This window comes from Thermobia domestica, chromosome 11 (assembly GCF_964235325.1).
Source record: "Thermobia domestica chromosome 11, izTheDome1.hap1.1, whole genome shotgun sequence".
Taxonomy (NCBI): domain Eukaryota; kingdom Metazoa; phylum Arthropoda; class Insecta; order Zygentoma; family Lepismatidae; genus Thermobia; species Thermobia domestica.
Window position 1 is genome coordinate 200,520,325 of NC_137464.1, and position 15,287 is coordinate 200,535,611.

A 15,287-nucleotide genomic window follows, 5' to 3' on the forward strand; every position below is an offset into this window, starting at 1 on the left:
ATAAAAAAGTAAAAGAATTGCATATGGCATATTAATAAAAACTTAGACCAAGTTAAAAAAAGTGTGGTATCTGAAGAAAAAAAGGATAGAAGAGAGGAAAATAAAAGCTGAAAGAGAAAAAAAGCAACCTAAAAAACATTTAAAAAATCTTTCAAATGGCACCTTACAAGTTAATTAGAAAAACATTATAAATCTTTTAGTATTTTAATTCATTGTGAACGGACTTTAGCAAAGTCACTTTGGAAGATATCTAGAACATTGTAATACTTATTGGCTGTATCTATAGTTTTATAGACTGAACATTTCAAGGTAGAAACATTCGAAACAAAAGGTACAAAATTTCTGACATTAGGATAAGGAATTCTTATGGACCATAAACCATCAATAAAACAGCACCCTGAAGAATATTATGAAAAAAAAAAAAAATCAAATCAAAAATACATCGCCTATCAGTTAAAGGTAACAGATGGAGCTCTTTAGATATGCAGGATAAGCTCATTTCCATCGTAACCAGGCTAAAAAATTGTTTTGAACAAATTCTATGGCATTTATAAAGTACTTAACTTCATTATTCCAAATTACCGTGCCGTACTCCAAATGAGAACGCACGTTGCAAATATATAAAATTTTACAAGTGTTGATATTCGAAAATACGGCAAAGCCATTTTAACATTGCTAAATTTTTCCTGGCCTTAGATGTAATTACTAAAATATAATCTGTCGGCTCTAAAACAGATATAAGTATTTGGGAAGTAATCGTAGTCTCTATGAATATCGGATAACAATGTTTCTGTTATAATAATAATAATAATAATAATAATAATAATAATAATAATAATAATAATAATAATAATAATAATAGTAAACGTTAGGATAGGGCCTCTTTTATCTTTGAAATTACATGCAATACTATATTTTTATTTTCTGATTACCACGTAATAAGAGAAAAGCAAGAGATGCGCCACATGTGTTATAGTTTTAAAACGCACGAGAGGGTTAAATTAATCTTACTGTTGATTGTGCCCATGGATATAAACAAAGCCTTGTCAGAAACGGAAAAGGAAAGCTCTGAAGAGTGTGTTGAAGCAGTATTAAAACTCTTAATATTCGTCATGCAAGTCATCCACGGCACATCGCCAATAAATTTACTTCAAATGTCCTCCCCTTCCCTCCAAAAAGTATTACTTACTTTTAAACTTATTCAGTGATTCTGAACTCGAATGCCCTGCTCCAAAAACACTGGATACAGGCTCATTCGTAAAATGTATTAATAATAATAATAATAATAATAATAATAATAATAATAATAATAATAATAATAATAATAATAATAATATATTTTTAATTAAATTTTCTAATTAATTTCAACTAAATTTCTCTCGATCTCCTAAAATTTCAATGACGCACACTGCGTCATATTCCCCATTTGTGGGCCCTTGGTCAATGTCACATTTAACGCTACCATGTGAGTAGATACGTGAGGTTATTGACAACATTTCATATTTGGTTAAATTAAATTAGAATATTTACTTGCTAACTTCTTCAAAGTTATACTCTACTGCATGCAACTGTATAGATCTAGAGCAGTGATGGGTAAACTACGGTCCACGGGCCTTTGACGAGTCCGCGAACTTAACTTGACTTCTTATAATCAGCGCATTCCACTTCGACCTAGATTATGAGAAACTTTTAGAAATGTTTTCACAATTTCATTCATCAATTCCCTTTCATTTTTCAATCTTTACTCTCGTACAAGAATTTTGTAAAATATGATATAGGTATTTTTAATAAAATTACATTGCATGCTTAATGTTTTCTTTCATACCATCCTAAAAAAAAAAAAAAAAAAAAGTTAGCCCATCACGGGTACAGAACATTCTGTGAAGCAAAGGGGTGAATTTCCCATACAGAAACGTAAGAAGGGTAGGAGGTTGAAAAGTGAGGATAGCTATGCAGGCAACAAACGAGAGTGAAAAATGAAGACGTCATTTGTTGATTACCTTGTAGAATGTTTGGAATCGTAGTTTCCACACATAGTAGTGTAACAAACGGATCAAATTTTAATCTAATGATGCAGTCACTGATGAGTATGGAGTTTGCATTACCTTACAAACTCTAAAGTATTTAAAGAAACGGAAGTGCAACAGTAAAAGCCGCCGTTGCAATGTTATATTTATGGAGCTGCTTTTCGGTAATCATCCCTCAAGGGCATTATTGATAAGCGATTTCATTATCCTAACCATGGATTAGCAAAATTAGCTACTGTGCAAAATTTGGTGATCGCAAGCATAGCCTTTCTTTGGTTATAAATACAAAACGAAGTGGATATTGAATTCACATAAGAGCTTCTCTCGATCAGCTCAATAACGATCTTAATGGTACGTTTCCATTTTACATGAATCTTGTAGCTGTCATAAAAAAGACCTTGCTACCCGATCTTTCTGTAGCGTTCACCTCTGGTGCTTTGGGTCCCGGGTTCGATCCCAGCCCCCGCCAAGTGAACTTTGTGGTGGACAAACACCGTGTACGTGGGTTTTCTCGGGGTTCTCCCGTTTCCTCCCACTTTCTTCATTCCACCATTTCATTCATGTCTCATCATCACCGTCTCCTTTAGCCTAACCGGCATAACCGTGGGACGTAAAACTCAAAGATTTCATTTCATTTCATTTCCGATCTTTCTGTCTACTGTTTAGATTTTACATCTTCTTGTAAGCAAGAAAGGTATCACCACCCATGCAGCACTGCACCCTAGCGGACAAACAGTGAACCTCCTCATTAAAAACGTGTATTTTGGCGCACTCCCCCTCCCTGTCCAAAAAAAAAAAAAAGAAATCTTTAAGTTTTAAGTCCCACGGTTATGCCTGTTAGGCTAAAGGAGACGGTGATGATGAGAGATGAGTGAAATGGTGGAATGAAGAAAGTGGGAGGAAACGGGAGAACTCCGAGAAAACCCACGAGCACGGTGTTTGTCCACCACAAAGTTCACTTGGCGGGGGCTGGGATCGAACCGCAAGCACCGGAGGTGAATGCTCTACCACTGAGCCACCGCACCTCCTCCCTGTCCAAAAGGATCCGTTGTTTCGGAAGCGGCGAAACTGGTTTTTCTTTTATGTCAGCGGGAGGGCGATAGCAGGTAGCAAGCAAGACGTCCCAGAAAGTTGCGCATCGTTCAACTCCTTGCAAGATGGGAAAAATGTTTTATAACCCTTTCAAGACTGTGTACATGGTGAAATATGGTAGGGTTTCAAGATCTTTTTTTTTATAACAGCTACAAGTTCTTCAAACATGACAACCCATTTTTACTCAAGGCAGTGATGCGCAAACAAAGCGGGCCAGTTGTGACCAGGGTCGGCCCTAGGCAATTTGCGGCCCCTTGCAACAGCATCATTTGCCGCCCCTTTTCTCTAGAAAGAACAAATCTTAAAGGCCAAGATTTTGAGTATGTCACTCTATCTTGAACGACGAAGGAAAAGAAAAGAGCACTCGCACTCAGATAGGCCTAAAAACTACTAGTACAATTTGGTTGTGTCCGTTTTCTTTCTTTAAATTATAATCTGTTATGTTAGTGAAAGATAAAGCAAACAAACCTGCAGAGGAAAGATGGTAATTCAATACTAAGCTTCAATCCCAATATATGAATTTGCAATTCCAGTGTAACTAGCTCTTTTATTTTTGTTTTGATTCTCCTTGTACGCCTGTTTAAAAAAAAAATAAAAGAACTTGTTTCCACCTTCAATGATAAGAAACTTCTTTATGACAAATACAAGACTAATTTTCATATCAAAACTGTGATAACTAACTGAATGGAACAAGTGTTCGTTACTGTTCGAGAATTGAGTTCTTGTATTTGACAACAATCAAGCAATTCACGCTGGGATTTGTTTGACCATTTGCTTTAGCACTTTCCACGTGACCTTGAATTAATGCGACCTAAACATGATTTCTGAATGTATAATTCAAATAGAAGGTCAGCTTAGTAAATTTAACTACTACCATCATGAAGTCTGTTTCCAACAAGAAATATGCAAGTGGTCCCGGGTTCGATTCCCGGTGGGGGCACAAGGTCGAAAAAGTACAAAAAGCTTTTTCAGGCCAGCCATCCTAAATGAGGTTTTCCTGAGTTTCCTTATTCACACCAGGCAAATGCCGGGGTGGTACCTAACTTATAGGTCCCAGGACGCTTCCTTTCTTTCCCATTCTTTCTTCATCCCCTTTCCGAGGATTGTGTGCTCGCCGAGAGACGTCATCCCTCATAGGTGACGGGCTAAATGGCCGTATATGCCTGACGCCTAGAAATCTAAATCCTAGTCCAACAAGAAATATTTATTTTAAGTAATACAGGGTGGCCCAAAAGCAGGTATACAACCCTGCATTAATCAAGTATAATATTCTAGCTTATGGGTTTATTTGCTTCGGCTGTTCCGAGCTTAAGATATAAGTTAAAAGGCATTAAGAATAAATAATAAAGAAACTATGGATAACAATAAGAAATTATATAAAATGCAGTGAGCTGAAAAGTACGGGACTGTATACCTACTTCTGGGCCATGCCACCCCATGCAAATGCACGTGTTTGTGGTAGAGCCGGCCATGGTTGTGGCCCCTGAAAGGTTATATTATGCCCGCGATATGATTCTCAAGCTGATGAACAAAAAGAAGAATGAAGAAAAATAAATAGTTCTGGAGTATTTTGTTATTCTTTCCTCTCTTTTATGTTTAATTTAGTGATCACAGATTAATTTATTTACTTATCAACAGTATTGGAATATTATCTTAACACTAACGTGAGTGACACTGTGTGTTAATAGAGTGAGGCTGACATTTTGAAGCGGAAAGTAAAACTACTATACATCGCTCCAGCTGAATTGACGTTTGCCGTCAACCAATGAGCACATTGCGCTGTTGCCAAACCTTTCGTGATAAAGTAAGTTTTGTAAAAATTACTACTATTTAATACTATTTTTAATAAATTATATTGGCTCGCATAAAGTTTATTTTTGGCCCCTTCTAAGTAATCTATGCCCATCACTGCTCTAAGTAATCTATTTAACCTACTGCACGCAAAGATAACACTAAATAGAAGAAAATAAAGTAAAAGTAACCTAAAATGAAATTTTTGAATAGACAAGTAGCATGGATATAATATATTGAGTTTGCACAATGAATACTTACATCACTTCCTACGCGGACTTTCCTGAAATCTGGTTTGCATATATCAATATCTGATTTTTCAGGTTCTTCTTTTATGCTACTCTTCGATGCGACGTGCACTTTCTTATTAACATCCACGCCTGCGTCAATGAGCAACTGAACACATGCTTGACTACCTTTAGTTGCAGCAAAATATATTGCAGTTCTGCCTAGCTTATCTTCAGCATTCGGGTAGGCTTGATGACGTAATAAACACAACACAATGTCCTTATTTCCTATAAATGCTGCAAGCTGTAATGCTGTAATGTTAAGAGCACCGCAATGAGCGTTTACGTGTGCACCATCTGCAATGGCCCCTTCTACTGATTCCAGATTTTCAGCAATGATAGCACGCAGAAGCGCTGTACTTAATCCTGACAATCTTTTACATAGTGCATTTTGCTCACCGGAAAGAATAGGGGTGCGTTTCTGAAGAGTAGAACAACCACTGTCAGGTACGTCAGAGTATTTGTTTGGCTTCACCATATCCAGGATTCTATTTACAGAGTTGGCTATGACTATCCTCGGCATTCTTGTGTCCTCTTCGTCTGCAGAAGGTCCATCGACTCGAGTCAACTCATAATCCTGCTTCATGCTAGTTTGAATTGTGTGTTCCAGAAACGTATCTCTAAGATTGAAAAACAAGAGAACATACAAATCAATTGTACAAATTCACAAAAATGCTTTAGCAAACAACTTGAAATAACTCGAAATGTGAGATGTAAGTCGATATTGATCTGTGAACAATTCACGGATCTTTAATTGATTGGAGTTTAATGTCCATTTTCAGCACCGGGAATTGAACCCGAGACCAAACGTACAAAAGATTTGCACCTTAGGCACTCGACCATGAAGGGACAATTTGTAAATATTTATAACTCAAATGTGATTAGATTCGCATTTGTTATCATTATTTAAATGTCCAGCTCAGTTAATTTATTTCCTACTAAAAGGAAAACCAATTAGCACATTCGCTTCCGTACGCAACATAACACAGATGAAATAATAAATACATATAGATTGTTATCAAAATAATGTAAACACTCCTATACTGTAACATGTAATATTTGTGAACTAGTAACTGAACATTTGTACATTGTTACTGTTCAATGTTAGTGCTGTAATCGTGATAAGAGTAGTATGAGAAGTGACGAAGTGCGCGTTCTTAAGTATAGTGTATTCACTCAATAGGATTGGAGTTCGGCAAAGTCTTTGAAGTTCCAATGCTGAATTTCACAACAATATCCCTTCCTCGCTCCATCCCTCTTTTGACCTATTTGCGGGGTTGCAACGTCTTAACATTCACTATGTCTCTTCTTTCTCCCCAATACTGTAGCTAATATGAAACAGATGTCAGACAATGTAAGAACATGGAAACTGGTCTTGGGAACAGGGAACCGAGTACTAACTTAAAGAACAGCATTTGGAACTGTGGCAACTAAGACCTCACGTGGATTTGACAAGCAATTGCAAATTGTTTGAAATAAGGGTTTTTTGGTTGGCCATTTAGTTATCGAGGGTGTTTTCCACAAGATCCCTCGGGCGTTGACTTATTTATGGCACGAGCCACCACAAGTGGAAGGTGGCATCCTTTATAGGACCTGCACTCCGATTGAAGAAACAAATTATACAATAGTGCTGTGTTGACGAACTGCACTCAGATTGAAGAAACAAACTATACAATAGTGCTGTTTTGATGATGCAAAATTGGAGACCTCCGATTTTCGAAGTAAGTAAATTGTAAGTGCACAATTGGTTGAGTAAGTTTATCAAAGATTGGTATCATATTAGGCATATCGAAAGTAACTGTGATATTCTAGCAGTAAGGTGATACCGTCATACAAAACTCTCAGCAAGATAGAGGAGCAGTGGAACGAAATCAAGCCTATGAGAGATGGGTCACTGAATATTGAAGAGGATTGTCATAAGAACAGTGGCGAAGGGTCGTAAAAGGCCCTGACAAGTAAAGGGTCCAAATGGATAAATCGAGTTGCAGGATGAGACATAGTGCACCTCATAGAGGATGTGAAAATATGTGTATGTGCAAAGTTATAGCGGCTGAGCGCCATAAGAAACGGAGTGGGAGAAGGTGGAATAAGGGCTATGCTATGTTATTGAAATACATAAAATAAACTGTTGAATCGTGAAAATAGTGAAAGATAGACAATGCAGACGGTGGTAGTTTCATATTGGCAAAAGAAGAGTGGGCAGAGTAGATCACAAACCTCCGCCGCTGTCTTAAAATCCGCCATTTTGAAATCTGTGACATTTTTTGAAGTGTAAAGGTAGTCATGTGATATATCAATTAGGGTCAGCCAAGAAAACTAACAGTGAAATTTGATATCCAAGTTGTATATTATTACATTATTATTGTCAAATTTCATTGTTGGATTTCAAATTTTACTGTTAGTTTTCTTGGTTTCTAGATATGTTTACCTTACACGTGTTTTTGTGATAATCCAAACTTTCAACATACAGGTATCAGTCTCCTGGGTTTCTGTAAATAACTGTATATACTAAAGATGGTCCTAAACTTCTAAATAAGTACAGAGAACGATCACTAAATTGCGGATTTCAAGATGGGGGTGAGGTTCGTGATCTATTCTGCCCATTCTTGTTTTGCTAAAAAAGAGAGAAAAAAAATAACATTGATTATAATCAAACAAGGTTAATGCTTTAATGGAAATAGTTCCTGCGCTTCGTTCTTATGCACCGATAAATGATGTTTTTTCAGGCCTAAGTGTTTCTGTTTTTCATTTTTATTTCCACTTTGCTTCGATTTTTTTTTTCATAGTTCGCATAACCCATACGGATGATCTCCACTTTTCACAACAACTTCCAAATACGCATGAAAGTTACTTTTTTCCGCTCGCCACTTTCTTTCTTTTCTTTTTTTTTACTTTGCAAATTTCTTCTTACTGGATATTTGTGGCGTTTCGTCAGCAGACTGTCTGAAGCAAAGCAACTGAAAGGTGAAAAACAAATCCCTCTTTTACTATATTTATCCCAGGACGACCCGACAAACTTTACCAGCTTGAAGGTCAAAGATTTAAGTTTGCTCTAGATAACACACCTTTAGAATAATGTCTGATTTTCTGATAAGTAATCCTCATTGTTTAAAAACGCAGGAATGCATCGTAAGCCAGTACCAATGACACATTTCTGTGTGTGCAACAAGCTTTGATCACAATGACATCTGCAGGGTCTGAAAACGAGTAATAACTACAGAAAACTCGAACATCCGTTTCACAAAAAGCTATACTGTAGCTATATGCTACAAGGGAAGATCAACTCACACGAATTGTATAAACTACTGGGAACACATTCACTCCAGCGGCATTTTTACTGAAGCCAAGAATTTCAAGGGAAAGATGTAATGATTTTTCCGCTTTTTACATTCTATAAAATAATTCAAGTAGTCCAGTACTTCTGCAAGACTCTTGCGGAAGAGTCTTGGTCTTGCACCCCTTGGTCTTGTTCTTCCTCTTGGTCTTGCATGCAAGACTCCTATAAAAACTGCAAGACCAAGACTCTTGCGCTCATCACTAAACCGTATGCGTTAGTTGTATCAGAAGCATTGCGTTTCATTAACAACAATATAATTCCTGAACACAGTGGCCCCAGCTTAGGATTGCCATATTTCAGAAATAAAATTCCGGGACGCTACTATGCATACGTCCCCCCCCCCTCATAAGCTTCTATTAAAAAATACTCCATCATTTTCCGATTGTTATCTGTTCAGTTTTATTAATTAAAACAATATGTTTTTCTTGTTGAATGGTCAGCGGAAAATTATCGTACCAGATCTTCGTGCGGGAGATCCTGGTTTCGCTTTCCGTTAGAGTTCGGATCACATGTTAAGCTGTAGATCTTCGTCTCATACAGTCTCGTTGCTGAAATAGACCCTAAACCTCAATCCAACTTTGTTTTTTTTAATAGAATACTCCACTAAATATAACAGGAAACGGAGCTTTGCTACGCTATTGCAAAATTAATTGTTTTTATTGACGAGTGTTTAACGTCCCTTTCAGCAGAGAGGTGGAACTGAGATAATGACATGTTGAAGTGTCTACTACACTTCTTCTCTGTGGTGGATAGGTAGTTGTCCTTCTTGAAGCCTTATACCTTGAGATTGGCCTTTGGATCCGTAAGTATGTAGTTATTGCTAGTTTAAAATATACCTGCTTCACACATAAAATCCACTCCGAAAAAGGATAATGGAATATGCCCATTTCGCAGTTACACCTGCTGGTGTAGGAAACAATTCTAACGGGTAAGGGTCTATTGACATCTTCAGTGTCGGTGCCGTAGTGTTAAGGTAATGTCACGTTTCAATTTTGGTGTCGAAGCACTTCAAAATACCTAGTCCCATGGTATGACCACAGCCTGGCAGATTCCAATACATTTCCGAAAAGCCTTGCGTACTTCAACTTTATGAGCCGAGGTACCACACACAGCCCCGGATTCAATCGTTTGTGTTAGTCCCCATTTGGGAGATGGGACATCCATCTTCTTCCTCGCTAGAGACCAACTCATTTCTGGGAATTAATTGCTGGGGTACCAAGTACACTCTTAGATACAATAGTACCTGTTAGTCGTACATTATTGACAAACCTCTCCTTCCGCAGTAGAGTCCCAAGACTGTGACACTTGAACATTTTATGGCTTGTATCCCTCTGTTTTATTCTTATTGTATATTTCTGTATCCTTCAAGGTATAGTATATATTTGCAATTCCAATTGTTAATTGTAAGCTTTTATTATTGAAAATAAATCTTCGTGTGATATGTTTTAAAAAGTTAATGAATGGCGACATACATGTAAGGTGATATGTCCATATACGAGCTATTGCTATTTTTTTTAGAAAGTATATCTGTATAATCAAAATGTCATTGAACTTTAGATTTTCATATTTACTTAGTTTTCTTCATACTTTGCATCTTGTTAGTCAAAATGAAATGCTTGATAGGAGTATCATCAAGTTCCATGTTACTATGGCAAAAATCATGATTTTGGAAATCATTTACGACAATGTAAATTCATATTTTGATACTTTATTTGCTAAAAGAAAACAAAGCGGAAAACATTTTTATGTATAAGAAAATTCACGTAATGCAAATTACATTGTAACATTTGGATGTAATCATTCGTTTGTGTAGATGTTACGTGTTGACCAAGGCTCTGCGTAATTTATTATGTAAGATGTGAAGAAGACAGATTTCAGAGATTTTATAGATATCAGAAGTTTTCTATCTCTTAAATTTTCGGGAGTCATGGAGAAGATCCTTGTTCTCAAACTTTTGATGTGATGTCTAGAATCTATTATTATTATTATTATTATTATTATTATTATTATTATTATTATTATTATTATTATTATTATTATTATTATTATTATTATTATTAATAATAATAATAATAATAATAATAATAATAATAATAATAATAATTCATATAGAATACCCAAAAACTCTTTCAGTTCAGTAATAGTAGAAGTTGGAACTGGGGTTAATTGGAGTAGAAGGTGAAGTTATTTAGTGGAGGCTAACACATTCGTTCTCAGGACTCTAGGGAGACTATCATCTTCAAAATATCACGAATTAATGAAATATGTTATATTCATCATGCTGCTAGTTATACGATTATACATCGAAGCTAAGGAAGTTGATATAACGAGACCAATGATGACGGTGAGAGAACCCTGAGAAAATAAACTCTCATAGTGTTTGTTCACCACAAAGTCCATTTGGCGAGAGCTGGGACCAAACCAGGAACCCCACGCATTAGAGGTGAGCTCTCTACCACTGATCTGAGGAATTATTTATATATCTATTTAATACCGTTGGATTTCTGTGGAGGAACTGCAATCTCATTGTTGTGGGAAGAAAATTTCCTCTTTTATTCTTGGAGTGAATTAGTCATATGTTCTTTGACTTACTGAACACCTTCTTACTTGCATTAATAAAAAAAAATCTACAAGAACTACAAAAGAAGTTAAGAGCAGGCTTCCTTCCAGCAAATTTGGTTCACGAGGGTAAAATCAAAATGTGAGGAGGTTCCACTGTGACATTATTTTGGTATAGTATAAAATATGAAAGTTCTGTATATTGAAAATTCACGAATGCGAAATTTACCACGCGTTAGCCTAAGGAACCCATAGACAATCTTCCTTTTAATATTGTGTGATCAGGACGTGCCATACACAAAAGTGACATAAAGTGCAATTTAAATTATCTTAGAGCTCCGCGGGAAGGGAATGTTTGGCCAGCTACTTATCAGCAAGTTAATAGTGTACTTTTAAGAAAAAGAATGAAACTATGTCCCAAATTACGCTCTTCAGGTTGAACAGGCGGATGTTTAATTAAAGTGAACGCTTATGAAATAATTGATGGAATGAGCATGTAGAAGCTAACGGGAGAATCCCAAGGAAAACTCACAAATACGATGTTGTCCATCTAGGGGGTAAAAGTGAGGAGGAACGCGAGAGGACGCCGTTACCCCCACCTCGGAAAAATATGTACGGCGTCCCTCCAGTTCCTAAAAAAATGCAATGGGTAAAGATAGGCAGGGGGAAACGGTATGACATCATGTCGCTACCTACCATCCCCCTGCTTTTTCAGATCCACTTTTACCCCTGTAGTCCATCACAAGCTCACGTGGCCATGGATTAAACGAGGGATACCCTACACCAAAAGTACTCTGATACTAAGTCACCGTGCTGTTCATATAATCATTAACTAATTATCGAACTGAAAACATGTAAAGAATGAATTCTACGATAGTATTGTTGTCAATTGAAAGAAAAATGTTCAAAGATAAGACGTACAATCAATAGAACAAAATGACTGATGTTACGCTCCGTACATTTGCCGCCCCCCTCCTCCAGAAAGAACAAATCTTAAAAGCTACGATTTTAAGTATGCTACCCCATCATGAACAATGAAGGGAAGAAAAGTGTACTCGTACTCAGAAAGGCCTACAAATAGAATGTCCTTGTGTCTGTTTTTCTTTTCTTTAAATAATAATATATTATGTTCGTGAAAGATAAAGCAAATACACCTGCAGAGGAGAGATGGTAATCCTTTTTATAGAATTCAATATCGTGCTTCAATCTCAATATATCTGTTTACAATCCCAGTACAGCTAGATCTTTTATCTTTTTATTTCTTGATTTACCTCCTGGGCCGCGGTGGCTCAGTGGTAGAGCGTTCACCTCTGGTGTTTGGGGTCACGGGTTCGATCCCAGCCCCCGCCAAGTGAACTTTGTGGTGGACAAACACCGTGTGCGTGGGTTTTCTCGGGGTTCTCCCGTTTCCTCCCACTTTCTTCATTCCACCATTTCATTCATTATTCATCATCACCGTCTCCTTTAGCCTAACCGGCATAACCGTGGGACGTAAAACTCAAAGATTTTTTATTTACCTCCTACATCTGTTAAAAAAATTTTAAAAAATGCTTCCATTCTCAATGATAAGGAATTTGTTTGTTACAAAGACAAGACCAGTTTTCATATCATGATCGCTACTGTTTGAGAATTGAATTCTTGTATTTGACAACAATGAAGCAATTCATGCTGGGATTTGTTTGACCATTTGCTTTAGCACTGCCCATGTGACCTTAAACTAATGCCGCCTAAACATGATTTATGAATGTAGTATTCAAATAGAAGTCCGCTTAGTAAATTTAACTACCATCATTTTGCGAAACTTACCGCCCCGTGCAAATCGACGTGTTGCACATATGGTAGAGCCGGACCTACGGCAAATTCTTATGTGGAGTTTACGAGAAAATCGACAAAAATAGGTTTTTATGACAGTAAAATACATGCTGTTGACAGTCACCAATATCATGCTTAGTAACTATCACCTATTAAAACTTATGCTTAAAGATTCTATAAAAGTTCTCCCTACTGGTGCCCTGTATGCTCCGGATACGATTCTCGGAGATAGAACCTTGAAATCTGAACGGATTACTGTGGTCCGATTACGTTTTAAACTGTAAGTCCACTTCTCATGTAGCCTCGGCGCTGAAAATGGGTGCTAAACGTCAATAAACAATAACAATCCTATCAAGCCTATTTCATTATGACGCTAGTAAGAAGACAATATATACACCATGTTTAATGAACCTAAGTTAACATAACCTTAAATTTTATACTTGAAAATATCTTTCAATTAAAGTCATGCTTATTTCTTGCAAGTAAAATGCATAAATTCAATTCTTACCTTACAAACTGCAACAGTACTTCAAACAAACAACAATGCAAATGCAGATTCTGATATCATAAGTTGCACCGGAATTCTTCCTCGTTATCAAACTTGATATGATAGTGCGGTCCTGCCAATTGGTCTTGTGGTAATGGACTACCTGTTTATATGCTAGCAACTATCTTTTGCGGTCAAGGTTCCTTTCAGAGGAGAAGGCCTCCAAAAATAACGAAGCAATCTACTAGGAGAATGTTGACTACAGTTTCCACAGAAATTGGCCAAAGAAGACATGATTAATTTAATTACATCAATTGTGCCCTTTGATTTTAAAACTTCAATGTCAGGCACAACAGAGTTATGTTAATGTATCCAACTGAAGTAGCTCTTGTGGAGTGACGAATTTGTTATAGCAAAGAGGAAGTGTAACCACCAATAGGAAAGACCCATTCTTTGTCGCAGTATTTCAGCGGAACTTCACAAGAATCACGCAGTTTTTTTCTCTCTTTCCTTGTATGGTTATGAAATCCTATCAGTAGAAAGGTTATACATCAAACACTATAAATTGATAAAAGGATTGTACGAACAGAATGAAGAATATTCATCAACGTTTAAAGAAACGCAAATCATTACACAGCATACTCCAGTAATAAATATGGTTTAAATGTTGTTATATCACACCTTTCATAGACTTTTGGGACTCGGAAGAATTCTCGTAACTTCTAGATTAGGGGTTCTCAACCTTTTCCACCGGCGTACCACCAAAGCATGTTAATAATTATTATCACCATAAATCGTACGTACCAACAACAGCGGTTCGCGTACCACCAGTAGTACGCGTACCATAGGCTGAGAAATCCTGTTCTAGATTAATTTTTTTTAAATAAGGGCATAAATTTTGTATACACATTTACAAACCGAGTCGATGAAAATTTCAAAACGAGAAGATGATAGTTTTTTTTCGAGATTTGAGACGAGACGAGACTTCTAAAAAAATTTACGAGACAAAAAAATAAAACCTTACTTCTCGTTTTATCTCGTCTAGTGAGCAAAACTAGCAAGAATACAGTTTGAGAGCAAGAATGTACTTTGAAGGCGAGGGTGAAAATACATTTTGAGGACGAAAACGATGACGTGTGAGGGTTAAGAATTGTGCTTATCTCTAATTTAGATCCCTTCATATAATGAAAAACAGGTCACAGCATTTTAATTGTTTGGTATTTCGAATAAATTGTAGTTATTCATCGTTACGCTACTTTAATTTATTCCGTGAGTGGATTCGAACCAATATAATAAACGTTCTAGTACAGTATATTTAGCAGTATAGGATCGTGGTTTGTAACAGCAGAGGTTTCAATCTCTAAGATATGTTTGCATACGCGGCCGTGCTCCTAACTCTCGTGTGTGTATGTGTGTGTGTTTCAATATTTAGAAAATAGTGACAGGAAAATATATTTATCTCTATTTTCATACTCATTTATTTAAGATTGAATTAGCTACTACTTCTACTACTACTAAAATAATAGATTACTATTAAGTTTCAAACATAATAGCCGATTACTATAAACATAAACAATTACTACGTAGTTTATCGTAAATATAAACAACATCTTTAAAACTTTTATATCTAACTCATTAAACCTAAGTTAAATGAAATATATGCCATATAAATTCATAAAGTATTGATATATTTTAATAGTTACATATGTTGTTCCATTTCATTTACGCATTTAAACACAAAAGCACTGTCACATTCTCCAGGCACATTTGGAACAAAATAAGACAATATGCTGTAATTAATAGGCTAAAACATACTCAGAACGTTTCAAACAACACCCCCCATTGTTCTCGTGACAACAATTTAAATTCAGTTTGTATACACCAGCTATGGTACC

General features: G+C 36.3%; 1 protein-coding gene across 1 annotated transcript; it reads right to left on the minus strand.

The window, feature by feature from the left end:
- Positions 1 to 364: 364 nt before the first annotated feature.
- On the minus strand, positions 365 to 13,744 carry LOC145665421 (uncharacterized). The gene is made up of 3 exons (XM_081732727.1): positions 13,414 to 13,744; positions 5,172 to 5,817; positions 365 to 397 (listed from the first exon to the last, which is right to left on the minus strand). Exons 2-3 carry the CDS (start codon positions 5,781 to 5,783, stop codon positions 365 to 367), a joined length of 645 nt encoding a protein of 214 aa, XP_081588853.1. The 5' UTR covers positions 5,784 to 5,817; positions 13,414 to 13,744.
- Positions 13,745 to 15,287: the final 1,543 nt, after the last annotated feature.